This window comes from Aphidius gifuensis, linkage group LG5 (assembly GCF_014905175.1).
Source record: "Aphidius gifuensis isolate YNYX2018 linkage group LG5, ASM1490517v1, whole genome shotgun sequence".
NCBI lineage: Eukaryota > Metazoa > Arthropoda > Insecta > Hymenoptera > Braconidae > Aphidius > Aphidius gifuensis.
The window spans coordinates 16,950,439-16,968,268 of NC_057792.1; the positions used below are offsets into that span (position 1 = coordinate 16,950,439).

At 27.0% G+C, this 17,830-nt stretch overlaps 3 protein-coding genes across 4 annotated transcripts; 2 read left to right on the top strand and 1 right to left on the bottom strand.

Annotated features, from left to right (window-relative positions):
- Positions 1–5,880: 5,880 nt before the first annotated feature.
- On the bottom strand, positions 5,881–7,936 carry LOC122857978 (abscission/NoCut checkpoint regulator). Of its 2 annotated transcripts, none has more exons than XM_044160557.1 (5): positions 7,772–7,936; positions 7,442–7,656; positions 7,139–7,367; positions 6,787–7,068; positions 5,881–6,713 (listed from the first exon to the last, which is right to left on the bottom strand). In XM_044160557.1, exons 1-5 carry the CDS (start codon positions 7,817–7,819, stop codon positions 6,537–6,539), a joined length of 951 nt encoding a protein of 316 aa, XP_044016492.1. In that variant the 5' UTR covers positions 7,820–7,936; the 3' UTR covers positions 5,881–6,536. The 2 variants fall into 2 exon arrangements, with proteins under 2 accessions (XP_044016492.1, XP_044016493.1); XM_044160558.1 differs by having other exon boundaries at positions 6,465–6,713; positions 7,442–7,621; positions 7,772–7,885.
- A 158-nt stretch (positions 7,937–8,094) lies between these two features.
- LOC122857977 (SUN domain-containing protein 1-like) lies at positions 8,095–9,514 on the top strand. Its single transcript, XM_044160556.1, has 5 exons — positions 8,095–8,544; positions 8,607–8,807; positions 8,880–9,047; positions 9,121–9,204; positions 9,281–9,514. Exons 1-5 carry the CDS (start codon positions 8,095–8,097, stop codon positions 9,410–9,412), a joined length of 1,035 nt encoding a protein of 344 aa, XP_044016491.1. The 3' UTR covers positions 9,413–9,514.
- LOC122857975 (integrator complex subunit 13) lies at positions 9,480–12,401 on the top strand. The gene is made up of 8 exons (XM_044160555.1): positions 9,480–9,996; positions 10,066–10,140; positions 10,209–10,486; positions 10,550–10,640; positions 10,702–11,289; positions 11,369–11,530; positions 11,601–11,932; positions 12,014–12,401. The coding sequence occupies exons 1-8, from the start codon at positions 9,787–9,789 to the stop codon at positions 12,288–12,290; spliced, it is 2,013 nt and encodes a 670-aa protein (XP_044016490.1). The 5' UTR covers positions 9,480–9,786; the 3' UTR covers positions 12,291–12,401.
- The last annotated feature ends 5,429 nt before the right edge of the window (positions 12,402–17,830 follow it).

Below are 17,830 nucleotides of genomic sequence, written 5' to 3' on the forward strand. Positions count from 1 at the left end.
TTTAACAGGATCATAGAACAGGCAAAGAGGTATTTTATTTAATTTCTAGTTCACCTCCTGTGTTACCTGCTCTCCTGATATTTCAAAAATAAATTTTATTTCTTAAAAATCAATTAGAAAAAAAATAGTGGCGAGGGTAATTTTTTAACAGGATCATAGAATGAGCAAGGAGGTATTTTATTTAATTTCTAGTTCACCTCCTGTGTTACCTGCTCTCCTGATATTTCAAAAATAAATTTTATTTCTTAAAAATCAATTAGAAAAAAAATAGTGGCGAGGGTAATTTTTTAACAGGATCATAGAACAGGCAAAGAGGTATTTTATTTAATTTCTAGTTCACCTCCTGTGTTACCTGCTCTCCTGATATTTTGAAAATAAATTTTATTTCGTGAAAATCAATTAGAAAAAAAACAGTGGCGAGGGTAATTTTTTAACAGGATCATAGAACAGGCAAAGAGGTATTTTATTCAATTTCTAGTTCACCTCCTGTGTTACCTGCTCTCCTGATATTTTGAAAATAAATTTTATTTCTTAAAAATCAATTAGAAAATAGTGGCGAGGTATTTTTTAACAGGATCATAGAACAGGCAAAGAGGTATTTTATTTAATTTCTAGTTCACCTCCTGTGTTACCTGCTCTCCTGATATTTCAAAAATAAATTTTATTTCTTAAAAATCAATTAGAAAAAAAATAGCGGCGAGGGTAATTTTTCAACAGGATCATAGAACAGGCAAAGAGGTATTTTATTTAATTTCCAGTTCACCTCCTGTGTTACCTGCTCTCCTGATATTTTGAACATAAATTTTTTTTCTTGAAAATCAATTAGAAAAAAAATAGTGGCGAGGGTAATTTTTTAACAGGATCATAGAATGAGCAAGGAGGTATTTTATTTAATTTCTAGTTCACCTCCTGTGTTACCTGCTCTCCTGATATTTTGAAAATAAATTTTATTTCGTGAAAATCAATTAGAAAAAAAATAGTGGCGAGGGTAATTTTTTAACAGGATCATAGAACAGGCAAAGAGGTATTTTATTTAATTTCCAGTTCACCTCCTGTGTTACCTGCTCTCCTGATATTTTGAAAATAAATTTTATTTCGTGAAAATCAATTAGAAAAAAAATAGTGGCGAGGGTAGATTTTCAACAGGATCATAGAATGAGCAAAGAGGTATTTTATTTAATTTCCAGTTCACCTCCTGTGTTACCTGCTCTCCTGATATTTTGAAAATAAATTTTATTTCGTGAAAATCAATTAGAAAAAAAATAGTATAGAGGTAATTTTAATAAATATATCATAGAATGAGGGAGGCATAAAGGAGGTATTTTATTTAATTTCTAGTTCACCTCCTGTGTTACCTGCTCTCCTGATATTTTGAAAATAAATTTTATTTCGTGAAAATCAATTAGAAAAAAAATAGTGGCGAGGGTAATTTTTTAACAGGATCATAGAATGAGCAAGGAGGTATTTTATTTAATTTCTAGTTCACCTCCTGTGTTACCTGCTCTCCTGATATTTCAAAAATAAATTTTATTTCTTAAAAATCAATTAGAAAAAAAATAGTGGCGAGGGTAATTTTTTAACAGGATCATAGAACAGGCAAAGAGGTATTTTATTTAATTTCTAGTTCACCTCCTGTGTTACCTGCTCTCCTGATATTTTAAAAATAAATTTTATTTCTTAAAAATCAATTAGAAAAAAAATAGTGGCGAGGGTAATTTTTTAACAGGATCATAGAACAGGCAAAGAGGTATTTTATTTAATTTCTAGTTCACCTCCTGTGTTACCTGCTCTCCTGATATTTCAAAAATAAATTTTATTTCTTAAAAATCAATTAGAAAAAAAATAGTGGCGAGGGTAATTTTTTAACAGGATCATAGAACAGGCAAAGAGGTATTTTATTTAATTTCTAGTTCACCTCCTGTGTTACCTGCTCTCCTGATATTTTGAAAATAAATTTTATTTCGTGAAAATCAATTAGAAAAAAAATAGTGGCGAGGGTAATTTTTTAACAGGATCATAGAACAGGCAAAGAGGTATTTTATTTAATTTCTAGTTCACCTCCTGTGTTACCTGCTCTCCTGATATTTCAAAAATAAATTTCATTTCGTGAAAATCAATTAGAAAAAAAATAGTAGCGAGGGTAATTTTTTAACAGGATCATAGAATGAGCAAGGAGGTATTTTATTTAATTTCTAGTTCACCTCCTGTGTTACCTGCTCTCCTGATATTTCAAAAATAAATTTCATTTCGTGAAAATCAATTAGAAAAAAAATAGTAGCGAGGGTAATTTTTTAACAGGATCATAGAACAGGCAAAGAGGTATTTTATTTAATTTCTAGTTCACCTCCTGTGTTACCTGCTCTCCTGATATTTTGAAAATAAATTTTATTTCGTGAAAATCAATAAGAAAGAAAATAGTGGCGAGGGTAAATTTTTAACAGGATCATAGAACAGGCAAAGAGGTATTTTATTTAATTTTTAGTTCACCTCCTGTGTTACCTGCTCTCCTGATATTTCAAAAATAAATTTTATTTCTTAAAAATCAATTAGAAAAAAAATAGTGGCGAGGGTAATTTTTTAACAGGATCATAGAACAGGCAAAGAGGTATTTTATTTAATTTCTAGTTCACCTCCTGTGTTACCTGCTCTCCTGATATTTTGAAAATAAATTTTATTTCTTAGAAATCAATTAGAAAAATAGTGGCGAGGGTAATTTTTAACAGGATCATAGAATGAGCTAGGAAATTTTTCTTAATTTCTAGTTCACATGAATATTTGTTCACCTCCTGTGTTACCTGCTCTCCTGATATTTTAAAAATAAATTTTATTTCGGTAAAATCAATTGGAAAAAAATAGTGGCGGGATTTATTTTTCAACAGGATCATAGAATGAGCAAGGAGGTATTTTATTTAATTTCTAGTTCACCTCCTGTGTTACCTGCTCTCCTGATATTTTTTAAATTAATTTTTTTTTCGTAAAATCAATTTAAGAAAAAAAGAAAATAGTGGCGAGGGTAAATTTTTAACAGGATCATAGAACAGGCGAAGAGGTATTTTATTTAATTTCTAGTTCACCTCCTGTGTTACCTGCTCTCCTGATATTTTGAAAATAAATTTTATTTCGTGAAAATCAATTAGAAAAAAAATAGTGGCGAGGGTAATTTTTTAACAGGATCATAGAATGAGCAAGGAGGTATTTTATTTAATTTCTAGTTCACCTCCTGTGTTACCTGCTCTCCTGATATTTTTTAAAATAAATTTTATTTCGTGAAAATCAATTAGAAAAAAAATAGTGGCGAGGGTAATTTTTTAACAGGATCATAGAACAGGCAAAGAGGTATTTTATTTAATTTCTAGTTCACCTCCTGTGTTACCTGCTCTCCTGATATTTCAAAAATAAATTTTATTTCTTAAAAATCAATTAGAAAAAAAATAGTGGCGAGGGTAATTTTTTAACAGGATCATAGAATGAGCTAGGAGGTATTTTATTTAATTTCTAGTTCTACTTAACTCACAGTGATACCTGCTCTCCTGATATTTCAAAAATAAATTTTATTTCTTAAAAATCAATTAGAAAAAAAATAGTGGCGAGGGTAATTTTTTAACAGGATCATAGAATGAGCTAGGAGGTATTTTTCTTAATTTCTAGTTCACATCCTGTGTTACCTGCTCTCCTGATATTTTGAAAATAAATTTTATTTCGTGAAAATCAATTAGAAAAAAAATAGTAGCGAGGGTAATTTTTTAACAGGATCATAGAATGAGCAAGGAGGTATTTTATTTAATTTCTAGTTCCTCACACTGTGTTTACCTGCTCTCCTGATATTTCAAAAATAAATTTTATTTCTTAAAAATCAATTAGACAAAAAATAGTGGCGAGGTTAAATTTTTAACAGGATCATAGAACAGGCAAAGAAGTATTCTATTCAATTTCTAGTTCACCTCCTGTGTTACCTGCTCTCCTGATATTTCGAAAATAAATTTTATTTCTTAAAAATCAATTAGAAAAAAAATAGTGGCGAGGGTAATTTTTTAACAGGATCATAGAATGAGCTAGGAGGTATTTTTCTTAATTTCTAGTTCACCTCCTGTGTTACCTGCTCTCCTGATATTTTGAAAATAAATTTTATTTCGTGAAAATCAATTAGAAAAAAAATAGTGGCGAAGGTAATTTTTTAACAGGATCATAGAACAGGCAAAGAGGTATTTTATTCAATTTCTAGTTCACCTCCTGTGTTACCTGCTCTCCTGATATTTCAAAAATAAATTTTATTTCTTAAAAATCAATTAGAAAAAAAATAATGTCTAGGTTAATTTTTTAACAGGATCATAGAACAGGCAAAGAGGTATTTTATTTAATTTCTAGTTCACCTCCTGTGTTACCTGCTCTCCTGATATTTTGAAAATAAATTTTATTTCTTAAAAATCAATTAGAAAAAAAATAGTGGCGAGGGTAATTTTTTAACAGGATCATAGAACAGGCAAAGAGGTATTTTATTTAATTTCTAGTTCACCTCCTGTGTTACCTGCTCTCCTGATATTTTGAAAATAAATTTTATTTCGTGAAAATCAATTAGAAAAAAAATAGTGGCGAGGGTAATTTTTTAACAGGATCATAGAATGAGCAAGGAGGTATTTTATTTAATTTCTAGTTCACCTCCTGTGTTACCTGCTCTCCTGATATTTTGAAAATAAATTTTATTTCTTAAAAATCAATTAGAAAAAAAATAGTGGCGAGGGTAATTTTTTAACAGGATCATAGAACAGGCAAAGAGGTATTTTATTTAATTTCTAGTTCACCTCCTGTGTTACCTGCTCTCCTGATATTTCAAAAATAAATTTTATTTCTTAAAAATCAATTAGAAAAAAATTGTGGCGAGGGTAATTTTTTAACAGGATCATAGAACAGGCAAAGAGGTATTTTATTTAATTTCTAGTTCACCTCCTGTGTTACCTGCTCTCCTGATATTTCAAAAATAAATTTTATTTCTTAAAAATCAATTAGAAAAAAAATAGTGGCGAGGGTAATTTTTTAACAGGATCATAGAATGAGCAAGGAGGTATTTTATTTAATTTCTAGTTCACCTCCTGTGTTACCTGCTCTCCTGATATTTTGAAAATAAATTTTATTTCGTGAAAATCAATTAGAAAAAAAATAGTGGCGAGGGTAATTTTTTAACAGGATCATAGAATGAGCAAGGAGGTATTTTATTTAATTTCTAGTTCACCTCCTGTAATACCTGCTCTCCTGATATATTTAAAATAAATTTTATTTCGTGATAATCAATTAGAAAAAAAATAGTGGCGAAGGTAATTTTTCAACAGGATCATAGAACAGGCAAAGAGGTATTTTATTCAATTTCTAGTTCACCTCCTGTGTTACCTGCTCTCCTGATATTTCAACAATAAATTTTATTTCTTGAAAATCAATGAGAAAAAAAATAGTGGCGAGGTTAATTTTTTAACAGGATCATAGAATAAGCAAGGAGGTATTTTATTTTATTTATAGTTTACCTCCTGTGATACCTGCTCTCCTGATATTTCAAAAATTAATTTTATTTCTCGAAAATCAATTAGAAAAAAACCAGTGGCGAGGTTAATTTTTTAACAGGATCATAGAATGAGCAAAGAGGTATTCTATGTAACTCATAGTTCCTCTAGCCATTCCTGCTATCCTGATATTTCGAAATCAAATATTATTTCTTAAAAAAACAAATAAAAAAAACCAAAAAAAAAATAGTTTATTTGATCAGGAACTTGGAACGAGACAAGAGGTATTTTATACAGCTTATAGTTTACCTCCAGGCATTCTTGCTTTTCTGATTTTTTAAAAATAAATTTTATTTCTTTAAAAAAAAATAGAAAAAAGACTGTGTTTAAATTTTTTGTAAGCAATTTATTTTTTTATTACTCAAATAAAGAAAACATTATTCAAAATTAGTAACAAAATAAAAAGTAAAATATATATTAACAATTTTCATGATTTTATATTTATAAATAAATAAATATATAAATAATTAAAGCTAAGTAAATCATCAACTTCATATGCATTACGTAAATAGTCTCAACTGTCGCCAAAAAATTTTCCAGCAGTTTCAATATAGATCGTTAATTATCACCCCATTAAAACTTTTTTAAAAGGATTATTTCAACGATAATTTATGTTGAAAAAGTAGATGAAGATCATAGTGTTATTATCGTTTTAATACAGCCATAATATTTTTTATTTTAAAAGTTTTTCAAGTGGTAACGATGTTGGCACGATCCAAAAGCACATCTAAAAATATTCAAGTTGCCAGTTGGATTGCAAAGAGTAGCTGTTTATTATTTCATAAAAAAAAAAAAGAAAAAACGTCACCACATTTTGATGATTATATCAAACAAGCTAATAATTTATTCATCACATTAATATGACTCATTATTTCATTGAATTTTATTAAAAATATTGACAAATGTGTCGTGAAATTTAATTTATATGTATCATGTTCAAATGATTCATTTAAATACGTTAATTTTATATTTTTAATTAAATTTATTTTAATGTCTTGATGTTAAAGGAATTGCTTTATGTTTTTTCATTTCAAAATCATCGTGATTTTCTTCAAAGCATGATCTACAATATAAATCATGTGGACAACCGGTACACTTGACCAAGTCAATTTTTTTATCACACGTTGCACATTCAACTTCATCGTCTGAGTAAATTTCTGATGGCTAATAGACAATAATTTTTAATTATTTATAATATTTTGTATATTTAAATTTTATTTATAAATTTAGTACTCACTTCTATCTCCATCTCTTCGAGGGAATCATCATCTTGAAATTTTTTTTCAAGCTCAGCTTCAGCAAGAGCTTTTTTAATTATATTTTTTGTTACTTCCTCTTCATCAATATCTTCAGGTATATTTGTTGATTTTGTAGCATCAATTCCTTTTAAAGAATTTAGTCGTTGTTCAATATCACTTGTTGATGTTGATGGTGTTGATGATAGGGCCAACTGTTCCATATATTGACGCATTAAATCTTCAGCTTTTTGTTCATCTGTTCTACTGTCAACTTGATAAATCTATTTAACAAATAAAAATCAATATGTTAAATATGTTTTATTATTTTGGAGTAATTTATCAGATATTTACGTTTGTTGGAGGAATGTAATCTGGATTTTGATCTTTTAATAATGCTAAACGTCTACGAATATCTTCAGTTGTTGATGGAATAATTTTTTGTATATTATCTTCTTTTAATTTTCTCAGTCTGTCAACAATCGCCTGGTCTTCTGGATCTAAACCATTTTTTAATTTATCCCAGTGTCCTTGTTCGTAAATTGTTATTGGAGGCTTTGTTGGATTTTCCAGTTGATTCATTCTGTCAAATTATCAAAAGCAAAATATTTAAAACAATTAAAACCATTTCAATCAAAGAATTAAAATAATAATTACTTTTTTTCAATGTCAATTGGTGCCATTGGAGTATTAAAATCTCCAGGTGATGGTAAACTTGTAGATGATGATGATGAATCATTTGGACTTGTTTGTTTTGACATGAGTTTGTTATGACAAGGTCCACAGACTTTTTTCACATCATCATTTGGCAATTTACACTTGTATTTCAAACATTTACTGCAAAATGAAAATCCACAATTGGGACAGGCATTCTATCAAAGAGAAATATATTTTTTAATAATAATTTTTTAAATTAATATTAAAAATGACAGATGAATTCATAACCTAATTTTCAAACAATTGAATGTTTACAGTGTTTATATTTACCTCTCTTGTAAAAAAAGAAAATGTTGACTGACATGAATTGCAAGACATTTTGTTAATAATAAATACTGTTTATTAAATTAAATAAATAAATCTATGTAAATTTTGATTTAAAATAAGTAATAAGTTATAGTTATCATTAAATCACGTGATTATTACACCTCCATGTTGACAATATATTTATTTTTTTCAACTGACTTGCCAATTGAGCAAGCAAGATGTTATGATTGATCAGCATCCATCAACATCTAGAGATATATATTTTAATGAGTTCTTTAAAAATATAACAAAACAATTTTATAATAGATTATTATTTTAATTTATCAATGACAATTAAAATGGAAATGACTAAAAAGTCAAATTCTTTTAACATGATTTATGATTTCGATAAAAATTTAAAAGCAGTTAAGTTAGAAAAACCAGTGAAAAAAAATACTTTAAATACAAATAATCCATTTGTTGTGATTCTCAATATTGACATATGGATTTTGATAAAAATTAGATATTATACATCAGCATTAATCAAGACATTATTGCCTTTGTTTAATATTTTTTTTATTGTCAGTTTTGGAGCTAGTTTATTGATGGTACAAGAATTAATACAATTGTCATCTAAAAATTATGAAAGCATGATGAATCATGATGACAAAATAGACTCAACAATGTTGATGGCAATATCAGATTATTCATCGATTGAAAGAGACAACAAGCTAGATCGTGAATTGATATTTTTAAAAAGCAAAACATTGAGTCTTGAAGCTCTTGTCAGAAAAATGGTAAAAAATAATGATTAATAATTTGTTTATCATATTAAATTAATGATTTTTTTATGTTGTAGGATTCTCAGTTAAAGACATTTTATGAAAATGAAAATTTAAAAAAACAAATATTACCTGATTTTGCATCTGAAACAGTTGGAGGTTCAATAATCAGTACACCAGATACTGAGCCATATCTTGATGAAAGCCAAACTCAAACAACATTATTTGGCATTGCCATTTGTAAGCCAAGTTATTTTACACCACGTAAAATTATCCAGGTGAATATTTATCAACTCGTTAACATGTAGCTCATTTAATTGTATATTTTATGGTTTTTTAATTTCAAATAGCCATGGAGAGAACCTGGTGAATGTTGGGCCTTCAAAGGAGCCAAAGGTAATGTTGAAATTGAACTGGTACATTTGGTATATCTTCAGAGTGTCACCTTGGAACACATCTCCAAGTCAGTATCATTAACTGGTACCATCAACTCAGCACCACGAGAATTTAGAATATTAGTAAGATAAATTAATTATATTTTTTCTTATCATAATTGTTTTGATTGTAAAATTATTGGATTGTTTTTTTCAGGGAAAAATTGATGATAAATACGTTGTTCTTGGAGTGTTTAGTTATGATGATGAAGGAACATCATCACAAAATTTTCCATTAAAAGTAAATAAAAAAGAAAATTTAACTAATGAAATTTCAATTGAGATTAAATAAATTAATAAAATAATTTTAATTTTAGAACCAAATTGCAGAGAGTACTCCAATTAAAATAGTAATGCTTCAAGTTTTATCAAATTATGGAAATCCAGATTATACCTGTGTTTATCGTTTAAAAGTTCATGGAAAAATTCATAAAATTTTCCAATTATAATTTTCATTTAAATATTAAATGACTATTTGAATATCCACAAGTTTATCTACAGTCGATATGCAACGCCATGTTGATTGTTGATTAAAATTATTATTTTTTTTTGCCAAGACTAGTTAATAATTTATAATAAACTAATATAAACAATAAACAATAATTGTAAATAATACATTTAGTATTAAATAAAATTGTTATGACTTTTTTATAAATATGTGTAGTATTAATGTTATTTACAATTAATTTAAACGAAATTTTATAAATAAAAATTGTAAACATTGTGTGATAAATCTAGCCTAAAAAAATTGCACTACATGTTGACAATAACAAATGTTTTAATGAAAATTTGACAACAAATAAAAGTAAACAACAATTAAAAAATGTATCCAGCAAATCATAAGACTGTTTTTGTTTTGGATCATACTCCATACTTTGGAATATCAACAGAAAGTCCATTAGAATTTGAGTGTTTAAAAAGTCGATCACCAAATCCTCTTCCACCAATATGTAAATCATTATGGACAACAAGTGTTGAATCAGCAATGGAATATTGTCGTATTGTTTGGGATTTATTTCCAGCTGGAAAATTAGTAAGCTCTAATATAATTAAATTAAATTATCAATCAAAAATAAAATAATTAAAATATCTTTGTTTTCAGTTGAGATTTGTTGTTAGTGATCGAGCTGCACATATTGTAAGCACCTGGGCATCGAATCAACAAAATTTATCTCATGTAAGAATAATCAATATATTCATTCAAGCTTTATAAAACAAAATTATTATTATTAAATTAAATTTCAGTTGGTTAATGGCATGTCAATAATTGGTGTGCCTCCAAAAGTCCACCAGCCTGGTGTTGAGATATCTGTTATTCATGGTCTTCGTTGTGCAATTGAAACACTCAGTGAATGTACAGAAATTCAACATGAAAAAATATCAAAAAACAATGGTAAATTATTAAATAAAGGACGTGTTATTTGTATAACAAGTGCTCGTGATGATATGAATATTAAAACACTTGAAAATATATTTAGAAATGCATTGGATCAACAAAATGAAGTTGCATCAAGATTTGATCAGTAAGTTGAAGAAATTTATCAAACAATAATAAATATTTAACATAAATTTACTTTTATTTTTAGTTTATTACCAATTGATCATTGTCATTTGGTTATTTTAAATATATTTCCAATAAACATTGAATCACAAGTAACGAGTCAAGGTCCACGAGAGGTATTTATCATAAAAAAAATTAGTATCTATCATGAATTAATATTAAAATTAATTATTGCAGATATCTCCACATTTAACAATGGAAGTACACTCAATGAAAGCCACATCTTTACACTCAAAATTATCACATCTTATATTATCACATTATGATTTATCAAGCACAACTGTAACTGGTATTCCAATGAAGGAAGAACAAAATGCAAGTTCATCAGCAAATTATGATGTTGAAATATTTCATTCAATAAATGCACATTCATCAATATTAAATGGTAATCCTCAAGATTCAGCATTGATTAAAACATTTAGACGTTTTGAGGAAGGTTCAGAGTATGAAACAGTTACATTAAAATGGTGTACACCAAGAGGTTGTAGTGCATCAGAAATGCAAAATTGTACAGCAATACATAGAATAACACCAGTTGATGTCAATAGTCGTCCATCATCATGTCTTATTAATTTTTTATTAAATGGAAGATCAGTTATGCTTGAAATGGCACGTAAAAGTGGTGGTAAAAGCATATCACATTTATTAGCTGCTCATGGTGGTGAAATATTTATTCATACATTATCAACAGCAAGAAGTGTACTTGAGGATCCACCATCAATAAGTGAAGGTTGTGGTGGAAGAGTTACTGATTATCGTATAACTGTATGTATTTTTTTAAATATTAATTATATATTTATTTAATTTAAAAATATAATGGAATGTGATTTAATTGTTATTCAAGGACTTTGGTAGTTTGATGAAAAATAATATACTGGTACCATTGAAGCCAAAAGGAAATGTTGAAAATGACAGTCCAGCTGTTGACATGAAAGAGAGACTTGAAAGACATACGAGATATTGGCCAATGACTATTTCTAATACATTGATGTTTAATTTAAAACAAGTAAGTTTATTTGTTTGATTGATTAACTGATTTTTTGATTGTTTAATTAATTAATTTTTTTGTTTTAAAGATTATTGATCCTTTACCGGAATACATTGTAAAAGAAGAGCTAGTAAAAGATGATTTATTAAAATGTAAACAATTGATATTTCATCTTCTTCAATTGGAATCAAAACATGAAACACTTGCATTACCAAATCTTGGTGGTGGAAGAGGTGGTAAAGGTGGTGGACGACGTGAAGAACATTATCGTTTATTATGGGAAGAACTTGAAACATTTTTAAAAGCACATGCACGTAATTCTATAATGCATGCTGAAGTATTAAATTGTCTTCTTGAAGTTAGAAATAAAAATGATAAAGATAAAGTTGAATTGGATCAGGCATTACGTGAACTTGATGGGTAACAAAGTTTTTTTTTTATTTATTTAATTCCTGTTAGCTTTAATGAATTTAATTTTTAAAATTTTTTTATTTTAATTAGAATTGGAAAAGAAGAAACACCACGTGCAAGTGTTATACGTGCAACAACAGATTCACCAATGTCACCACCAACATCAACATCAATGTCATTACAAAAACAATTATTAAAAAATAATTCATCAAAAAGTTTTCTTGATATTTGGCTACAACGTAGTACACCAAAAGATAAAAAACCAGAATTCCATGGACGTTTAAATAGCGATGGTCTAAAAGCAAAATTATATCCAAATTTTAAAGAACCTGGATGGGAATTACGTGAGCCAATGATTGAAACATAAATTAAATTTATTATTTGTTTCTAAAAAAATCCAAGGTAACTTGTCTAAATTAATTAATTATTATCTGTAAAAAATTTTAAAATAAATTTCTATTATAGAAAAAAAAACAAATATATTTGAAATTAAATTGGATTTCATTGACCCCTAACATTCAACTAGTAGTAAAAAAATAAATAGTAACACATGTTTACTTGACATTAGAAAAAATATAAATGAATTTGTTATGACTGTGTGAATAATTGATGAATGAATAATGAAATGTTGATGTTGATACAAGTGAAATGTATAATTTTAAAGTTGGCTTATTGAATGAGGTGAAAATAATAATTGGTGTGTTGTTGTTGATGATAATGTTGATGGTATTGGTGGTAGTTGAAGTATATAATATATATAAATTGTTAGAGGTGGAAATAAAACGACATTATAGGAAGTAGAGAGAAAAGGACAAAGTGGAGAAATAGCAATGAGGGGAAAGAGACGAAGGACACTACTGAGAGTGCAAGTGCGTGACGTAACAGTTCATTCATCCCGGGACAGACGATATCCCGGTCAATGGTTGGCTATGTATTCACTTTATATACGTTAGTTTTAACTGAGAATTCAACACACATATTTATATTCATTTTATATATACATATATACAATGCGTATATTCAAGTAACACATTTTCTATCTAACTCACTGTTTTTTGCTTTTTCTCTTTCGTTGCTCTTTTTGTTTTTTTTTTATGTCTAGTCAATATATTTCTATATATATGTATTTTAATCTTTTATCTCTTTTTTGAGCTTGTGGGGATTATTTTTTTTTTCTTTCTATTTATTTGTAAAATAACATATCATCAAACACACGTGACGCATCGAGACAATTGTTATTTTATTACTCACATGTCTACCGAGAATTTATCATCATCATCGTCATCAGTGTTATTATTAATTTTGACGTATTTATTTTACTAAAAAGAAAACCCACGTGGTGATAGATTGATTAATAATATTTTGTTTAAATTAATTAAATTATATTTTTTTTCTTACAATTACAATTTTTTCTTTTTGTATTTTTTGATATTTGAATAAACGTTATTGGTAAATTAAATGAATATATATTGTCTTTGCAGTTTAGCATTTATGTAAAGCTGGATGATGACGCAGGTGGATGAGTGTATATGTGTTTTATATTTTATATATTTTATATATACACTGGTAAGACATGGAAAAGTTGGATGACTTGAAGCAATGCTATTTCAAGCCACCTGTCATATCCCCAAGCAGCTGTCTTTTGCTATAGACTGTTACTTGATAATATTATTATTTTATTGAACAAGAGAATCTTTGATATTGAGTACTAAAAATATATGAAAAATAATATTGTTTGATGTATACATTAATTGATATTGATGGTGAACCATGGCTTCTGATGGTTTATTATTTAAGCCAAAGACAGAAAGTCCGGTTCACATCGATAATCCATGTGACTATATTGACTGTAGCTATAACATTCAGAGTAACGATCCACCTGCATATCAAGAAGCTCTATTAGCTTAATTTAAACATTTATTCATTTTTTTTTTGCATTAAAAATACTATGGATATTTAATAAAAATTTAAAAGCAATTATGATTTTAAAAATACAAAATATATGTTAGATTTTTTATTTAAAAATTTGCTAATTTGCTTTTACTTTTTTGGAGTAAGTAGAAATATTTTTTTCATAAGAGTTTGTGTCCAGTAAAAGTATTGCAACACAAAAAGCTCTAAAATATTTCTACCAAATATCTCAACTTCAAATTTTTCTATTAAAAAAATAAATTGATAATAAATAATTTCTTATAATTAAAATAAACATAAAACATTATTTATTTACAAGTAAAAGTAAAAAAATATCAAAGTTATTTATTGAACAAATATAAAATATATTTTTCATGTGTTCTATATGTTGGTTTTCCTGGCATTTTAGCACCCTATACATATACCTTCCCTTTATCCTATTCGAGGGTAAAATTCCAACTAAAAAAAAAAGGAAATAAAGTATGAACATCAGCATGGAGCAGCAGTATAACAGAAAATCCAACGAACCGATCCTATCCAGTATCAAATCCCCCAGCTAAAGTGAACTAAAGTACTAAGCATCAAGAGAGAAGAGAAATAAGAGCTGCAGCTGCCCTGCCAACCCACACACACACTAGTATATTTATAAAGGGTCGGTTTATTCTCTCTCAACAACATTGCCAGGGGCTTGTCTACCATCAAAAGAATGACAAAGGGAACCGAGCTCTAAAAAAAAAAAATATATAAAAAATGAAGCGTGACCCTTCAGGGAACTTGGGTATTTCTACCTTACTCTCATCAGCTCAGCAAACTTCACACACAAAAATAAAATATATATATTTTTTCTTCCCTGCAACTTGACAAAATTTATATCCATCAAAAAACTTTATTAATTATATTAAAAAATATAATGTAAATTTAAAAATCAATAGGTATATAAAAAATAATAATCAAAATGAAAAATTACATTAAAAAAATGTCATGATTGTAGGATGTGTTATCACCCTGTTATCATTTATCTAGTTGTAAAATAGACACGTGCTTGTCACTCACTCTCAACATCTACAAATAAATTTAAATATATTATATAAAAACATATGATGATACACTTACACTTGTATAAAATAAACAACCTTACTCATGACCTTGTGTATTTTGTATATATATGTATCATCCAGCATCTCATTCTCTTCCTCATCACCCTGCACTGTATTTATATATTATATCACAACAAAAATTTTATCTTTATTTTCCACAAACTCTTGTATGTTGTGTATCTCTTTTTGTTTTTTCTTCTCCTCATTTCCTCTCATAGTTATATATACTACCACCCCAATGAATGGTAGCATGTATCTTTCCCCCTTAAACACACCGCAATCACCCGGAATTCCCCATCAAGTACACCCCCATTTCCCCCCTCGTAGCTGGTTGACCCCCAACGAGCAACAAACTCTTGCCTGCTCTCTTGCCAACCAGTTGTGACGTAACACGGGATATCACACGGTTTACTCAATCCTCCTCTTCCTCCTCCTCTTTTAGTCCTCTTGTTTTTTTTTTTTTTTTATATATAAACATTTTTTTTTTGTTTCATTTGGTCTTCGACGTATAGAGCTGGTTGTTCTCTCACACAGGGTACATCGATCCCAGTGTCTTTTTTTTATTTTTGAATGAATGAGAGAGGAAAGGATGAGGTGACTGAAGGTGGTACGTGTTGTTGTTTATTTTTTATTTTTTTTATATTTTTGTCTTTCTTTAACATCATCCCTAGGATCTTCTTCACGTGTATGTATATATTTTACAACTTTTACTACAACTGTTTTTTTTTTTTTTTGACTCCTCTCGCTCTCCCACCCTTTGAGCATCGCGCATTGATGGAATGAGACACCCCCCTTTATTCCTCTCTTAAATGCGTCCGAGACCTTTAACTATACAGAATATATATGTGCCAGTTGACTCGGTGGTGGTCTAGACGGACTTTAACTTGCTCCAGATATTATTAGGTCATTGCACTTGCTTGTTTACATTTTTATATATATATTATGATCCCTTTAAATTTTTAACTTGTTTGTTATTTTTATTTTATATATCAATTTGTGGTCATTATTAAATGTGTTGTTATTTTTTTTTTTTTATTGTTATCGCAAGTTACATATTGTATTTGTTTTGTTTTTTTTTTTTTTCAATTTAAATTTAGAGTATAGCAGATATTGTTTTTGTATATATAGATTTTTTATTTATTTTTATGCATAGTATTTTTTACACATGTTTGGAAAATTAAAAAAAAAAAATAATAATTACGTATTATTTTATAGAAGAGCCATTGTTATCGGTGTATTTAATTTTCGTTATCTTGAGTCATAAATTTTCACAATATTCATTAACGAATATACTTTAAATTGTTCATTCATTAATAATGTTTAATTTCTTTTTTAATTTGTTCATTCATACTTTTTTACAACGATGAATTATATAATTATACTTAATTTTAATCCATACAATTTTATTTTTCCATTAATATTTTTAAATTTTATAATTATCATATAATTATAATAATAATTGATTATTAATAATTACTAGTCTAATAAATAATTTAATTAAATAAACATAAAATCGTGTTTCGGATTTACCTATTTCATTTTTTTTTTCTTTGTTTAAACTGCGTTTTAAGGCCATAAGTGAAATTTCTAAATTAAGTTTATTATTATTTATTCAGCACTGGAATAATGTTGTTATATTTTATTTATATATAAATTGTTCCAGAATAATTATATACGAGGTACAATATTAAAAGTCTTTTTATTTTTTTATTTTTATCAATTGTTATTGTGTTGCTTATAGATCTTGATAATTTTTTTTTTTTGTTTGGTTATTTAATTTCGATTATTTAGATGCTTTATTTATTTTTAGATTCATATAATTTTTATAATTAACTTGTGTTGTTTCAGTTGTGAAACATCACATAATTATTATTTTCCTTTTTTTTTTTATTGAGATATATTCAAAGCATTTTACCAGTCGTTTCATCATGGCAGTGCTTTACATAATTTATTTATATTTTTTTAAATATGTAATTGCTAAAAATTAAGCTTCATAAAGGGCTTTTACAACCCTTTTTTATTTTTTTCAACCCCTTGACAATCTCATTTGGCATGACAAACAATTTATTATTTTTAAATACCACAACAAAGTCATTATGAAATCTTAATTTTTCTTGGTAAAAAAAAAATAATTTAAAAATAAAAAAACTGGTTTTGCAGTGGGTATATCTTGCAATAAATATTTCATGAAAATTTAACAACTGAAATAGCTGAATAATAGAAAAAAAAATAATAAAAAATGACCATATTCTCTATAGAAAAAAAAAGTTGGCTAATGTATATAAGTGCAATCGATTCTGAAAATGAATGTAAATCCGGATCCAACTTGGCAACTTGCATCTTCTTTAAAACCAAAAGAAAAAAATAATAAATAAACATAAATTATTCACTAAAATAATCAAAATTTAATTTGTTAATTAATTGATAAATAATAACAATGGAAATATCAATTATTGTCAATCAAAAAATAAAAAAACAAAATAATTGATCAATTTAAAAATTATTTTATTTATAATATATTATACAATAATAAAACTTGATTGACATAAAATAAAATTAATATACTGAAATAATTATTTAAAAATAAATTCAATAAACTCGTGCGAATAAATTAATAATTTTATTTTTAATATGAGAAAATTACCAACTTGCAAGTTAAATTTTTTACCTTTTAATTTCCATTCAGCTATATATATTCTCTTGAGGAATCAAACAGGATTTAATATTCTTAAAAAAAAAAAAAAAATACAATTTTTATATTGTCATTATGCGAATGTAAAAAAAAAAATTTATAACTGAAAAATTGCTGTACAGAAAATAATAAAAAAATTCATGTCATTGTGTAGCTCTTAAAAAAATTAAATTATAAAAAAAAAAAAAAAAAATCTTTCACCAATAA

Excerpts from the sequence above, each read along its gene's own strand:
- LOC122857978 (XM_044160557.1), bottom strand. The coding sequence starts at position 7,819 with ATGTCTTGCAATTCATGTCAGTCAACATTTTCTTTTTTTACAAGAGAG. Across the intron at positions 7,368-7,441 it reads CCAATTGACATTGAAAAAAA|AATGAATCAACTGGAAAATC; the intron begins GTAATTATTATT and ends ATAATTTGACAG. Across the intron at positions 6,714-6,786 it reads TCGAAGAGATGGAGATAGAA|CCATCAGAAATTTACTCAGA; the intron begins GTGAGTACTAAA and ends ATTGTCTATTAG.
- LOC122857977 (XM_044160556.1), top strand. The coding sequence starts at position 8,095 with ATGACAATTAAAATGGAAATGACTAAAAAGTCAAATTCTTTTAACATG. Across the intron at positions 8,808-8,879 it reads CACCACGTAAAATTATCCAG|CCATGGAGAGAACCTGGTGA; the intron begins GTGAATATTTAT and ends AATTTCAAATAG. Across the intron at positions 9,205-9,280 it reads CACAAAATTTTCCATTAAAA|AACCAAATTGCAGAGAGTAC; the intron begins GTAAATAAAAAA and ends TTTTAATTTTAG.
- LOC122857975 (XM_044160555.1), top strand. The coding sequence starts at position 9,787 with ATGTATCCAGCAAATCATAAGACTGTTTTTGTTTTGGATCATACTCCA. Across the intron at positions 11,290-11,368 it reads TTACTGATTATCGTATAACT|GACTTTGGTAGTTTGATGAA; the intron begins GTATGTATTTTT and ends TTGTTATTCAAG. Across the intron at positions 11,531-11,600 it reads TGATGTTTAATTTAAAACAA|ATTATTGATCCTTTACCGGA; the intron begins GTAAGTTTATTT and ends TTTGTTTTAAAG.